At 52.1% G+C, this 14,480-nt stretch overlaps 1 protein-coding gene across 1 annotated transcript in view; it reads left to right on the top strand.

The window, feature by feature from the left end:
- The window catches only part of RAPGEF1 (Rap guanine nucleotide exchange factor 1), an 81,293-nt gene extending 70,800 nt beyond the window's left edge, over positions 1-10,493 (top strand). The window contains exons 15-26 of the mRNA XM_069032168.1: positions 419-530; positions 2,169-2,244; positions 5,281-5,369; positions 6,833-6,921; positions 7,296-7,481; positions 7,637-7,721; positions 7,945-8,039; positions 8,490-8,568; positions 8,713-8,814; positions 9,242-9,339; positions 9,716-9,844; positions 10,342-10,493. Coding sequence (XP_068888269.1) covers positions 419-530; positions 2,169-2,244; positions 5,281-5,369; positions 6,833-6,921; positions 7,296-7,481; positions 7,637-7,721; positions 7,945-8,039; positions 8,490-8,568; positions 8,713-8,814; positions 9,242-9,339; positions 9,716-9,844; positions 10,342-10,492 — 1,291 coding nt within the window. The 3' untranslated portion in view covers position 10,493. The remainder of the gene's footprint in view (positions 1-418; positions 531-2,168; positions 2,245-5,280; positions 5,370-6,832; positions 6,922-7,295; positions 7,482-7,636; positions 7,722-7,944; positions 8,040-8,489; positions 8,569-8,712; positions 8,815-9,241; positions 9,340-9,715; positions 9,845-10,341) is intronic.
- Positions 10,494-14,480: the final 3,987 nt, after the last annotated feature.

The raw sequence follows: 14,480 nt of genomic DNA, 5'->3' as shown, positions 1-14,480 counted from the left end.
GGTAGAAATTCTAGAGGGGGATGTACTCCAAAAAAATGGTCATGATTTTCTGCTCTATTTTCCTGCAGAACAAGAGCCTGTCATCTCGCCTTGTCTCAGCACAGCAGGTCATGAACTGACTAAGATATGTGTGTGTAGAGTGTGCTCAGTCTCTGTACGCTTGAGGAAGGGCTTAAATTTGTGTGCACTAAAAATTTGGTGGATTAAGGAGACATGGAAGTGTGTACTTATAGTAAAATCCTGTCTGCCAGAAATGCGGACAGACAGGTGTTCAGGTCCTAAAGGTTTATCTTTCTCTTTTCCAAGAGATGCTCAAAGCAACAGAGTTAGAGCCAGACTTGTTTGCAAAAGATTTACCTCCAGAGTGTCTGTGTACTTACTGTCATTTGATGAAGGTTATTTCCCTTTCTTTTCACAGGCAGCCACAGTCACCAGATACTTTGGAGTCATCACAGCTGGAGGAAGAGGTAGATGAGCTGTCCCTTATTGACCACAGTGAAATCATGTCTAGATTAACACTGAAGCAAGAGGTAGGTGCATTCAGGGTTTGTTTTTGTACTCTTTGGTTTACTCTGAGCTGAAATCTGACTCTCTGTGTGCACAAACAAGGCATCACCTTTTATTTGCTAGGAGAAACTAGGTTGCAGCAGAAGTGGGGTGTGTGTGAAGGCAGCTGTTAAAGTATGAGATTCTGGTACAGGCAGGGAGCACCAGCAGTGACTGAGGATTTAGCAAAAGATGAGATGTCTCCCTAAAAACCAGCACATCTTGTGCCCTTTTCCCAGTCTGCCCCTTCCCACTTCTTCAGCCTCTGACAGTCTGAAATGAATCACTTGAGAGCCTGAGCACAGTAAATCCAGGTGTGGGTGATGGTGTTGGCCTTTCTCTCTGACAGCAGGTTCAGCAGGTGAATGAGCAGGACATGATGTTACTGATGTGGAAAAGCAGCCAAAGGAACTGTTTCTGTGTTTGAGAAATAGCTTTCTGTTCAGCCTTGGGTGCACTCCCAGCCAGCTTTGCTCACTGTGCTCTTGAACCATGCTGTCTTTGACATGCAGCTGGAGGGAACATGCAGGCTTTTGAAGCTTTCAGACTGTCAGGGGGCTTGGCTGAAAAACAGAGAGAATGGATCATTTACTGGCACTTTAGGAGTGTTCTTTGGTCAGCTGAGATGTGCAGGAGAGAGTGAGAAGCTTTTACTTGTTCTCTAAGTAGTATTTCATGACTCTTGCCAGAGGGTCACCTGAAAAATTCCCATCTTAGAGCTGCTCCATGGCTGTAATCATGGTTGTTTGACTGTTTTGCATATTGAAGTGATAAAGATATTCCTAAGGGAAGCCAGACACAACTCCAGCCTTCTCTGATGGATTGTTTCCTTTAAAAAACATTTAAAAATCAGTGATTTCTGAACATTTGGGACTAGCAGATCTGTGTCTTACTGTCTTTTTTCTTCCTTTTCTTCCTGATCTACATGTTTGAAGCAGTATAGAACTGTCACTGCGAGCTGCTTCCTGCAGTATGGGAACTGCTGGCTGAGTGGTGGATCAGTTTTGCATATTTTAAGTTGTGAAATGCAGTAGCTAGAAGAAAGATGTGTTTTAGAGAGTCACAGGGACTTTCTAAAACAGGTCAAGGCGGGGGTCAAGCAATTAACAGGGCTGTTTTCTTCTTCCAGTTATTGGATCATTTCAGGTGACCTCCAGCCAAATAGTTCCAGATTAGGGAATTAACTCGCGGGGTTTTGATGTTCCAGGAACATGCAAGCTGAATGCATGACCTCCCACCCCACAGCCACTGTGGTACGTGGTCCTGCACTTTGAGACAGTTCACACAGTGCTGCTGCCCTGTTAAAGGTCTTCTGGGAGTATTTGTGGCATTTCTGCTCATTCTTCTGTGGGCAGAAGGTTCAGCTTTCACTGAGCTTCATAACCTGGCCTTAAGGAGTCAGAGACCCCAAGATCAGCCCAGCTCCTCATCTGGGACACCAAATGCTTTATTCAAATTCCAGGATTATCCCAGCACTGAAGACCATGTCCCAGCTTGTGCTGTGAGCAGTGCCAGGAACAGTGTGTGCGCTGCCAGTTGTTGCTGAGCTGGAACCCCAGCGATGTTAAACTAGGCCTAAGGGAGCTTGGGCTGTGCCTGACGTGGCTGTGTTCCCATTGCAGGGGGATGATGGGCCAGATGTCCGTGGTGGATCTGGAGACATTCTGCTGGTGCACGCCACAGAGACCGACAGGAAAGGTACGTGGAGCAGCAGGGCAGAGCTGGGGGCACAGCCTGGCACAGCTTTGGCTGCCTGTCCTCTGCCCCGTGGCCACACACAGCTGGGCTGGGGGAGAGTCTGCAGGGGTCCTCTGAGCTTGGCAGGTTGTGTTTATCTGTGGGAGATGGAGGTAAGCTGGATAAGCGCCTGGTGGTTCCATTTAGCAGCAGGGACGGGATTAACTCCTCCCAGCCCTTGCCTGGATTGGGAAGATGAGGCACACCAGTGACCAGTGCTGTGTTGGTGTCCCTGTACCTGCTGAGCTGGGCCACTGCCTTCTGTGAGAGCAGGTGTGACCAGCCTGTTGTGCATGGATCCTGTTTCCAGTGGTGTTCCTTGTCCTTTGAATTTCAGGGCAGTGGTCATGTACTGGAACGGTTGTTGCATCAAAGTAGGAAAAAAGGGATGTTAGTTTGGGTCTAATGCAGTACCCGTGGGCATCAGGAGTCTGTTCAGGTGCTGCTCTGCTGACACCCCATATTTTCAATTTACCATGCCACCTCCTAGTGCCATTCTGTACCACTTGTGTCCTGGTAGCCACCCAAACCAGTTCAGAGAGGGAATCCACAGTACAAAGAAGAGGCGTGGGCGAGGAGAGGGGATGTCAGCAATCCTTAGCTCTAGATTTGTTAAAACCCCTCTTCATCTGTCCAAACCCAGTCAGCACACACATGAAACAGCTCCTTTCCAAGACCTGTGGCAAAGACAGCCTTTGCAGTGTTTCCAGAGAGTTATTTGAACCTGCCAAACACATTTGTGCTGATGGCCTTAACTAGGATTGATCTCCTTATCTCCTGGGAGGCAAAACACTAACCCTCTGAATCACTCAGCACTCGTAGTTTAGAGGTTGATAGTCAAAGGGGAAATATCTGTCATGTACGTTTTTAAATGACAGGGGTTTTACTGTAGCATAAGATGTTTGCAATTACTTACCAGCACCATTTGGCTAGCAAGAAAATCCTTCCCCTGACAGCTGTGTTTCCCAGTTTGCACTGGGCATCAAATCCAGGCAGAAAGGACCAAACTTAGGAACACACCAGAGAGGAGGGTTGTGCCAAGGCTGGAAAAGTATATTAAAGAAAATAGTCTAAATGAGATGGTGGAAATATCCCTTATAAACATGCTGAAAGTGGAATAGAGAAACTCTGCTTTACTCCTGCTGTTCTCTGGAGCAAGCATCACCACAAAGAACTTCTCTACTGTCTGTTCCTGTTGAAAGACAGCTGCTTGATAAGGGCATGAGTGCTGGACCTCCAGTTCATGAACAGGAGGCTCTGAGGGTTCTGCAAGCAGTGGGGTGAGAGCTGTGGAGAACCTTTCAGACCTGGGAAAAGCTAGAGCAGGGTTTCATCCGCCCAGTGGTGCAGCTGTGGAGAGCTGGGTGGAGGGAGCTCGGGCAGGCGACAGTTTCCAGTGCCTGAGCCCGGCCTCACAGGCGCTGCCAAGCCACGGAGCACAGAGGAATTTGTGCTATGCTAACCCACTGTTTGGGTGACTGAGAGGGTTAATGAATTAAGCTTACAATGAGAAGAATTCGGGGCTTGTAAATCAATCAGCCATACGGCACAGAGGGGTAGAGTTAAGAGGCTTTCCTTTAAAGATGAATTTCTTGGCAGTTTCAAGTGCCAGAGCAGACCAGCTGTATTACCTCACGTTGCCTTTTGGGCAGATGGGAACCCAGAATAAATGCAACTCCACACCCTGGTGCATGATGCTTCTTGTCCATTTGAGTTTTCTGAAAAAGCTAAATGGCATAAAGAATAGAGACCTGTGGTCTTCAGGAATAAAATGCATGGTCAGTTAAGTGCTCACAACCACACACACTTGCTGTGAGTGCAGGATTAGAGCTGGACAAGGCTTGGGGCTCACCCCTGATGTGACCACCCAGCCTCTGTTGTCTGTAACCAAGAGGCAGCAGCACTTCCTGATTTAAGAGCAAGAGGAAGGTGAGGTTCCTGCCAAGAGAAACACTGCAGGTAGAGAGGTACCACTCTCCCTCTGTGCCCTGCTCCTTCCCACCTCACAGCAGTGGCTGGGTGTTACAGCACGTGGGTCTGGGGTGTTGCCTGTCGTGGCTGGAACAAGCTCTGCATGTACAGCCGAGCCTGGGCAGGCACAACAGCAGCTTTTGCTCCCTGTCTGCCCTTGGTGCAGTGCTGCTGGCAGGGGCAGGATGCCATCCACTGCACACCCTGCTGCCGTGCCCCTGCTTTATACTGGCACTAATGCCTAATGCTCCCATTTTGGCACTGCTGTCCACAGTGACCAGGCATTGGGACTGCAAGTGTTCTGCAGTCTTGACCTGACATCTGCATTCCTGTTTGCAGTTCCTGCTTCTTCAAATTCCATCCTCTGTGCCCATGATAATGCCCAAAGCCTTTGCAATCCCAGGCCCTGTAACAACCCATCCTGCACATGAATTAACACAGGCTGACTGCGTGCACCACGTCTCTGTTGGGGCAGGGTCACGGGTTGTGGCAGCATCAGTTTTTGCAGTGCAATTTGCTTTTCTTTTGGCTGGGAATAATCTTCTATTTACACTGCCCTGGGACTTCCTGGAACTCAGCAAGGGCAGATCTGCAGCACCACAGCATACATGTGTGTTCCTCATGGGGAGGGCAGAGTGACCTGCCTGAGCACCAAAGCCAGAGTAGGCTTGCCATCAGATCTTCTCTTTAAAGCATCCCCAAGGTCTAAACTCCGTTTTTCCTTTACACATTATTGATAGCTCCTGTCCCACAAGCAGGTGTTTTTCACTGACCCTTTTATGAGGCACAAGCCCGAGTGCTGCAAGTGGGAGGCAGGGCCAGGCCGGTGGGGACAGGGCAGTGTCACTGCTGCTCTTGTGCCAAAGGGTCCATCTGCTGGTAAGGACCAACAGCACAGCATTTCTGGGAAGTTCATTCGTACCAAAATGTGTCCTTGTCCTCCTCTGTACATCGGGGTTCAACCTTACAAGAAACTCCTTTTTCTGAAAGCAAGGTTGACTGAGGCTTTCTTGCCTTTTTCCCTAGATCTGGTGCTGTACTGTGAAGCCTTTCTGACTACATACAGGACATTTATTACCCCTGAAGAGCTCATCAAGAAGCTGCAGTACAGATATCCTTTTACTAGTGACAGTTCACTCCCACCAGGAATCAGAGCTGGACAGTCGTCGTGGAGGGAGCTGGTGGCAAGTTTTTTGGTCAAAAGCCTGCTGGCAGCATGGTCAGTGATGTGCTTGCCCTGATGGTGTCCCAGGCAGGAATTCCTTCCCTTCCAGTCTCTCCAATGGGAATTGCTGCAGGCCAGGTCCAGTCACAGTGGATACTGGACCTGAGAGTTGTCTCCTGAGGGTTCTGGCTAGGAAGAGGAGCAATTCAGGGTTTCTGTATGTCACTGGGGACCTGGTCTTTTATTTGGGACATCTCATTTGTAGAGTGGGGACCAGAGCACCTTCTGGCTTCCAGAGGGGCCCTGGGAATTGCCTGCATGGGCAGGTGTAGTTTAATATTAGAGATGATTAAACCATCAAGACCTTCTCTCTCTTACTGCAGTAAACTCAGCCATGAAGATGCTGTGCTCTTGGCCTCCCAGTCCTGAACTGAGCTTGTAACTGGTAACAAGGCAGGGGATTGATGTGCAGGGTGAGCATTCCTGGCAGAGGATGGAGAAGGCCTCTCCCTGAGCAGCCTGCTGCCGTTCCTTGGCCCCTTTCCCGTGGCTCCTTTCCCTGCCAGCGGAGCAGGGCAGGGTTTGGGTCCGGGCAGTGCCGAGGCCTCGTGGGCTCTGGTGCTGTGCACCCACGTCAGAGGGAGCCTGACGTCACCGTGTCCTGCTGCAGCTCATCAGTGCCATCTGCAGCAGAGCCGCTGCTCCGGCTGGGACCGGCGGCCAAGGGCACGGCACGGCTCAGCCCAGGTGACAATCCCGTCTGGGGTATCCCTGCAGGCCCCTGCCAGTGCTGACTTACTGATAACCTTGTCCTCTGTCCCTTTGGCCACCTGGCAGAAGGTTTTTCAACCTGTGCTGTCTCCCCTGTCACTGTCCTCATTGCAGCAGATTGGGCAGCAAGGAAGGTAGAGACGACATCTGAGATCTGTTGAGACCAGATGTCACAGACCAGTGGGGGAGATCACTGCAGGGGAGTGCTGCTCATTAAATTCCACCTTAGAGAGAACAGTTTCAGGATACACCTGCTCTGAATTCTGTGAGGTGAAAGCACCTCCTGACACCCCCTGCTACCAGCAGCTGGTGTCAGTTTAATACCATCTTAATTAGAGCCATATCAGTGTCCCTTATCTCCTGGAAATCGAACACCAGTTTCCATCGGGACAGAACGGTGTGGTGTTCTAATGTGGCTGCCCCATCCCTGGAAGTGTTCAAGGCAAGGCTGGATGGAGCTCCAAGCAACCTGGGACAGTGGAAGGTGTCCCTGCCCATAGGAGGCAGTGGAACTGGATGATTATTAAGGTCCCTTCCACCCCAAACCAGTCAATGATTTTATGGTTCCTCGAGGCAGCTGGGAATTGCACTGATGCTGGTCTGACCACACTGAGTTGATTCTTTAATTTGCAACCAACATATGAGAAGTTTTGCCACTTCCCGGACACGTTCAAGAAGCGAGTCAGTAAGAACACCTTCTTCGTGCTGGTGCGAGTGGTGGATGAGCTGTGGTGAGTTGCCTTCTTCATTCTGGGATGCAGGGTCAGTAACACACAGAAATCTGGCAGCTGGGAGAATGTGGTTTTTAGGGAAGATATGTTTTTTTAACCCTATCTATAATGACAGCTGAAATCCCCAACCCTGACCAGCAAGACACCTGTAGTGCTGAAGCCTCATGTTGGAAGAACAGGTTCTTCCTCTGTGTCCTAACTGGGTCAGTGGTTTTAAAACAACAAGTAAAAGGGGAATGTCTGGGAAAGGAAGAGCTGGGAAGAAGAGGAATTCCAGTCACCCAATTCTGCTTGTAGGAAAGCAGTGACACTCAGTACAGATACAAACCCCAGAGTTTGGTGTCTTAGCCCTGGATTTTCCATCTTCCTCTCAGCTTGGTGGAATTGACGGAGGAAATCCTGAAGCTGCTGATGGACCTGGTGTTCCGGCTGGTGTGCAGTGGGGAGCTGAGCCTGGCCAGAGTGCTGCGCAAGAACATCCTGGACAAAGTGGATCAGAAGAAAATGTTGAGCTACGCCAACTCCATCAAACCTCTCGCGGCCCGAGGCGTGGCAGCCAGGTGAGGGAAGGTGCACATAACCATGTCTTGGTCCTCTGAGAGCCAGGGCATCCCTTCCCTGGGAACACAAGAGTTTCCTCAGTTCAAAATACAAGAAATAAAAGAAAACAGGTCACATTTTCTGAGCCTTTGTACTTCCTCCTTGTTTTCCACAGGCCAGGGACACTGCATGATTTCCACAGTCATGAAATAGCCGAGCAGCTGACCCTGCTGGATGCTGAACTCTTCTATAAAATCGAGGTACAGAGATAAGGATGGGCTGAGGGCAGTGGGAGGGATTGGACCCTCTGCAATTTCTGGTATTCCCTGCCAGCTCTCCCAGACACCTGCTGGATTGTAGGGCACAGCTGATCTTGTTGTCAGCAAGTGGCTGTGAACACAGGCTGCAGCTCGGAATCTTGGGGTAGAAATCTCATTTTAATGTGTGGTGTTTTCCCACCTCTCTCCTCTTCTTCCTTGGCAGATCCCAGAAGTTTTGCTTTGGGCAAAGGAACAAAATGAAGAGAAGAGCCCCAACCTGACACAGTTCACAGAGCACTTTAATAACATGTCCTACTGGTAAGGAGCTCAGAACAGCCATGGCACTGAACTGTGCTTAACTTCCAATGCCTTGCAAATATTCCAAATATTCCTCGTAGGCTTGGGTTCCTTTGTTACAAATGGGATAATGTATATTTTTGGCCTGGAAGTAGATGCAGAGCACTTATCAAAGACCCCCAGAGCACAGCAGAAATAAAATTCTGGAGGGTTGTGGAAGGCTTTGTAACCCAGAGGAAATAATTATCAGTATCACTGAGCCCTTGAAACAAACATTCCCCATGCAAATAAATGCACTCTGTGAAATTGCCCTGTCTTTGCTGTGGATTAGAATGCTCCATTTAAGTTAGAGGTATTGTGAACTTTTTAGTATTGGCTCATCCCTGTCAGTGATCAGTTTTCTTAATGAAACATGAGGAAATCTGAGCTCTGCTTAAGTAGGTTTATCTTTTATTCTGTCTGTTCTTCCAGGGTCCGTTCAATAATTATGCTACAAGAGAAAGCCCAGGACCGAGAGAGGCTGCTCCTTAAATTTATAAAGATTATGAAGGTACCAGCTTGGTTTTTCCTGTGAATCACACACACTGCTGCTTAAAGGAGCAGGGGAGTGGGGCCCTCTGCTTGGTAGAGCTGTTTGATGCTAGAAGGCTTTTCAGAGCTCTCAAGTAAACTGGAATATTCTCCTTCTTTACAGCACTTACGAAAGCTGAATAATTTTAATTCCTATCTGGCCATTCTTTCTGCACTGGATTCTGCACCCATCCGAAGGCTGGAGTGGCAGAAGCAAACCTCAGAGGTGAGGAGCAGTGGGGGCTGTGATCTTTGGGAGAAGGGTAAGTGTGGTTATGTGTGAAACAGCTGAGTGGTTTAACAGCTCAGCAGTGTCCCAGGGTGGAGGGATGGTGGATAACTGCTCTGCAGTGGGTGAAATGCCACAGTGCTGGAGGCCTGCAGCATGGCTGGGCATTCTGAGCTGCAGGAGTGCCAGCACAGTCACAGGGGAGAACAGCCTCCTCCTCCTCTTCCTCCTCCTGCAGCCCAAGGCTTGGGGAGGCTGAAGGCAGCAATGTTGTGCGTGAACACCCCAGGGCTGAGCTGAGTAAATCAGCTGGAGGTGTTTGCAGGATGACATTACCTCCCTGCTCTGCGTGGCTCTCTGGGGGGAGGTAACAAAGCAAATGGGTTTGCAGCAGCAGTGTCAGCACGGGGTTTGTGTCCTGCAGGGCCTGGCTGAGTACTGCACCCTGATCGACAGCTCCTCGTCCTTCCGCGCCTACCGGGCGGCCCTGGCCGACGTGGAGCCCCCCTGCATCCCCTACCTGTGAGTGGGCAGTTCCTTCCTCTGCCACTGCTTCCACACATTAGAATGGTTCCTTCAAGGATTTCTCAGCAGCTGCTGCTGAGCTCAGCCCTTGCCTTTTGCCCAGCATCTGGGGTAAGGCAGCACTGTGCCACGTCAGCCCACAGGCCCTCTCTGGAGCAATTTTTCTGGGCTGGAGTGGCCAGCTGGGGGTGTTTGCATCTTTGGATCTGCTGCTGGGGAATGTTTCCCTCTGGATAAGGTTGCCATTTTGGTGGCAGTGGGAGGCTGTTGGATTTTGTTGGGCTGCCTTTTGGCTGGCCACCCTGCCTTGTGTGACTAACCTCTGTGTCTGTTTGCCTACTCCCTTGGCCTGCTGCCCCTTTCCCTCTTCCAGAGGCCTGATTCTGCAGGACCTGACCTTTGTCCATCTGGGAAACCCTGATTACATTGACAGCAAAGTGAACTTTTCCAAGCGCTGGCAGCAGTTTAACATCCTGGACAGCATGAGGTGCTTCCAGCAAGTGTAAGTGCAGCAGTGGGGGCTCTGAGCTGGCCTTGGGGCACCACCGTGGGGATTGGGGCGGGGAGCTTGGACATGGAAGCCCCTGTGCAAGGGGGAAGGGAGATGTAAGGAGAGCTGGGAGCAACAGGGCTCTAATCAGTCTCCTTCCCTCTCTAGGTTGGATAAACATTGTGAGGACATTATTCTGATACTAGTTTTGAGATCCAGACAAGTTTTGCCTTCAGGTTTTGCCATTGCTGGTTCCTGTGTTCTCTGGGATATTTGGGGTTTTCTTCAGTGCTGTCTTGCACCAGAGGCAGCGGATCCAAGTGCTGATTTCTGTGTGATAGGTGCTTTTTTCCCCCAGTTCAGCGATGGGTTTTTCCCCTTTGTGGTGTGACAGCACTGTCATGAGTACACAGTGCTGGATGTCCTCAGAGCAGGACAGGGGTGGCCCAAAGCTGGGAGAGGTCCCCAGGTAGCCCTTGTTTAACTTCAGCTCCTCTTTGGTTTTCCAGACATTACGACATCAAAAGGAATGACGACATAGTGTCATTCTTCAACGACTTCAGCGACCACCTGGCTGAGGAGGCCCTGTGGGAACTGTCCCTGAAAATCAAACCTCGGAACATCACGAGGCGGAAAACAGATCGGGAAGAGAAAACCTAGGAGGAGGGGTTGTGCGAGGAGAATCGCTCCGCAGAGGCGCCGAGGGCAGCTATGAGACTGGAGTTCAATGTTTGTACCTGCCACTGGATGACACACCCTCCCTCCCAACTGGCAGCCATCCCTGGGGGTGGGAACGCCGGGTGCTCGCAGCCGGCCGGAGGCGCCGGCGCAGCCGCCGAGGGCAGAGATCGGCCGGTGCTCGCTGCACTCGCCCTCCTCCTCCTCCCGTCCCTCTGTGCCATGAACCAGCTTTAACCCCGGGGACAGAGCTGTGTGGAAGGAGCGTCCCACGCAAGCGTGCTGCTGGTTTGCTGGCCCGTTGCATCCAGGTGTACCCTGGCTCTTGTTTCCATCCGCAAAGCAGGGGCAGCAGGAGCTCAGCACCCACTGACTCATCTCCGGAGCGGCGTCGGGCAGCAGCAGCCGTGGAAGCCAAGGGTTGGAGTCTCCCCTGCAATGCCACCTTCCCAACGTGTTCACGAGGATGGAAGCGTCTCCCGCTGCCTGCCAGAGGAGCTCTGCTGTCAGAGAGCTGCTTGTGTTTACAGGGGTCTCGGCTCACCCCAGATCTCTGGCGCCTTCTTCGCGGGAGGAAGGCACCGGTCGTAGATATGGAAGAGGCACTGAAAATGTGGGCAGGGACCCGCCATCTCCAGTCATCACATCCCCCTCCTCCTCTCAGATCTCATTATTTAAGCAACAGTAAATCCCTCTGAACCTGGAAACATGGACTGCCCGGGTACTGGGGGTCACCTGTCTGTGACCCTGTGTCTCTTAGCGATGGTACTTAGCTTTTGCACAGGAAATGCTGTAGGATACAGACTGTACATACCTAGTGTTTAGAACCCCCTGGGGATTTTTGATGCATGTCTGAATACCGATGAGTTTATAGGAAAAAAAAAGAAAAAGTGCAAACCAGTCTGTACAAAATCCACAACCAGTGACAATGTTGTTCCAAGTGCTGGATAAAGGAGGCTCCGGGCGGCCAGGTGGGCACTGGCTGCAGAGCAGGGGCAGGAGCCTCGTGAAGGAGCCAGAGGATCCATTTCTGGGTTGGAAATGGGAACCGGGAAGGAGCCCTGTGCCCAGCTGAGCCACTCTGTCCTCCCACCCCACTCCTCTCTCCTCTCTCTGTTGCCAAATGTTTTTCTCCGGGGCTCCCCGTTGGGACCCTCGGTGCTGTGCTTTGAGACCCCACTTTGGCAGGACCCCCAGCAGGTCCCTGTCCCCAGTCCTGCCGTGCTGGTGCCAGCAGGGCAGGGACAGCCCAGCATGGAAGGGTGAGGCAGGGGTGTCATTTCCCACACACAGTGTTAACCCCAATCTGTTCAGTGTGCCTTATTCAGCCCCTCTGTCCCCCCTCTGTGTCCCACCCAGCGTGTCCTCCCCAGCACAGCCCCCGCCAGGCCATTTCACATCCCTCCTCTCTGTCCTGCTCCAGTGGTTTGCAGCTGGATCGTGGGTGTGAGTGTGCCCTGCAGGTTTCAGCAGCCTTGCAAGCCCCTCATCTCCCTGTCTCGTGGTCACAGGTTTTTACAGGGTTCTAACAAAATCCTGCAGGTTTAGGGCAGCAGCTCCCAAGGAGTAGAGACGTGAAGTTCCACAGAGCATCCTTAACTTATTTCTCAATAGCAGCTCTGTGCCTGCTAAAGCCTCTGTTTGTTCTGGGTGAATCAGAGCTGCACTCCTTTCCTTCTCCAAACAGATTGCAAAGCCTTGGCTGGCTCTGCCTGACCCTCAGGAGGGAGCGACAGCCCGGGGTTGTACCCAGCTTGGCTATTTTCCTCAGCATTCAGGCATGGCACTCATACAGTGGCCAAGCACAGAGAGACTCCCTGCCCTTCTTCTTCTGGGGGAGGGGAGTGTGGGGTTCAACACAGTTCTGTGCAGCCCCAGAGCAGGAGGAGCAGGAATCTTTTGTGCTGAACCACAGTGTCTGAGCCAGAACACTTCAAAAGTGGTTTATTTTCATGGCTCTGAGGGCACTGGAGCTGTGTGTTGTGTCCAGCCAAGGCTTTGCAATCCCCAAAGGCTTCCCAGGAAGTAATGCCCATGTTTCCTTTGTAAATAAGGTCTTTTAAAAGCCCAGCGTGGCAAGGTGGTGAAAAGGCTGATGAATACACCCAGGATGTGGTGTGGGCTTCACCCTGGTGGCTCTGAGCAGCCCTTGGGTGCTGTGGCCAGGCTCTCCTAGGAGAGCCGTGTGTGGTGGTGGCTCTGGAATCACAGCCCTGGGGGTTCAGAGGGCAGAGGGACAGGAGGGGGCAGCTTGTCTTCATCCAGCCGAGTGACCGTGGTACGTGAGGGGTGAGCAGGTGGCTCGTGGGTTGGGCTCACAGGGTGGCAGTGACTGGGGTTCCACAGGGCTCCTTCCCTGGCCCTGTGCTCTTCACCATCCTCATTAATGACCTGGACACAGGACTGGAAGGGATGCTAAGGAAATCTGCTGACAACACTAAATTTGGGCACCACAGTATAAAAAAGACATTAAGCTATTAGAGTGTTCAAAGGAGGCCATAAGGATGGGGAAGGGTCCGGAGGGGCCTTGTGAGGAGCAGCTGAGGGCACTTGGTTTGTTCAGCCCAGAGGAGACTGAGGGGAGACCTCACTGTGGTCTTCAGCATCCTCCCAAGGGGCAGCAGACGGGCAGGTGCAAATCTCTTCACTTGTGACCAGTGACAGGACCTGAGGGAACGGCTGGAGCCGAGTCAGGGGAGGTTTAGGCTGGATATCAGGAAAAAGTCCTTCCCCCGGAGCGCGGTGGGGCACTGAAGAGGCTCCCCAGGGCAGTGGTCACAGCACCAAACCTGAGATCAAGAAGCGTTTGGACAACGCTCTCACATGGTGGGATTTTTGGGGTGTCCTGTGCAGAGGCAGGAGTTGGACTCAGTGACCTTGATGGGTCTCTTCTAGTCAGCATATTCTGTGATTCTGTGATCAGGGTGTTTCCCTCCTCCCCTGCCAGTCAGAGCCGTTCCAGGTTCTTCCCTGCACTTGAACCCACGAGCCCAGTTAGTACTGAAGGAGGTCTCACTCCCTGCCCTCTGCCAGCCCCCCCAGAGCCAGAGGCTCAGCCCAGGGCGTGGGGACAGGAGGTCTGAGTGGCCACAGCATCCCATTCAGTGGGATGGGGCTGAGCCCCCCGGCTTTCCTCTGCCTTCTCCCCTTCCTCTCCTGTCATCCCCAGCTGAGTAGTGTCCCAACCACAGCTCCTGGCTCATGTCCCAGCCTCGGGCCAGGCTTGCAGGGCTGGAGGGACCCTGAAGGAGGGTCCCCTTGCCTGGAGCAGCTTCAGGTTTGCTGAGCAGAGATCCCCCCCCATCTCCAGGAGCAGTTCCTGGGGAGCAAAAGCCCAGAACATCCCCGTGCAAGACTGGCCATGAGTGTGTTCCCATCTTGCAGGCAGCGTCCTCAAGGCCATCACCTCTTTTTCGGGAGAGGGAAGAGTGTGAGTCCCCTCTCCACCCGGGGCAGGGAGTGGGGAGAAGCAATGCCCCCAGTCACCAGCCCCCTGCCCCTCTCCCAGGCCTCTCCCCCCGAGCAGTTCCGTTGTATTATAGATTTACCACTAACCCCGATGGTGGCATCTTCCTGCGAACATTTCAGACCTGTAACTTTTATATTAAAGACAAATAAAACACCAGTAACGAACCTGCCTGATGATCCTGTTTACAGTGCATGCACAGTCTGTGGATTAAAGTGACAATCGAATCCGCCTCTGGCACTGGTGTGGCCTCGTGTTTTCTCATGTGCTCCCTGTGGTTCTCCTCTGCCCATGGCTCTTTTTCCCTTTATTTTTTCACTGTAAAGTTCTTCCCTCCCTCTGCCAAGATGGCTTTGCCCCACTACAGGCCATACACCTGGGAGGGGAAATCTACTCCTGTCACCTTCTCTGGGCACCGGTGTCCCCCGTGTCAGGGGTTTTGGCTGCCCAGCCCCCGGCGTGTGCCCAGCCCGTGCAGTGGCCGTGTGCCGGCAGCCGAGGGCT

Source organism: Aphelocoma coerulescens, chromosome 17 (assembly GCF_041296385.1).
Source record: "Aphelocoma coerulescens isolate FSJ_1873_10779 chromosome 17, UR_Acoe_1.0, whole genome shotgun sequence".
Lineage (NCBI taxonomy): Eukaryota > Metazoa > Chordata > Aves > Passeriformes > Corvidae > Aphelocoma > Aphelocoma coerulescens.
The sequence above is the reverse complement of the archived record's forward strand: the minus strand, read 5'-3'. Positions and strand labels throughout refer to the sequence as shown.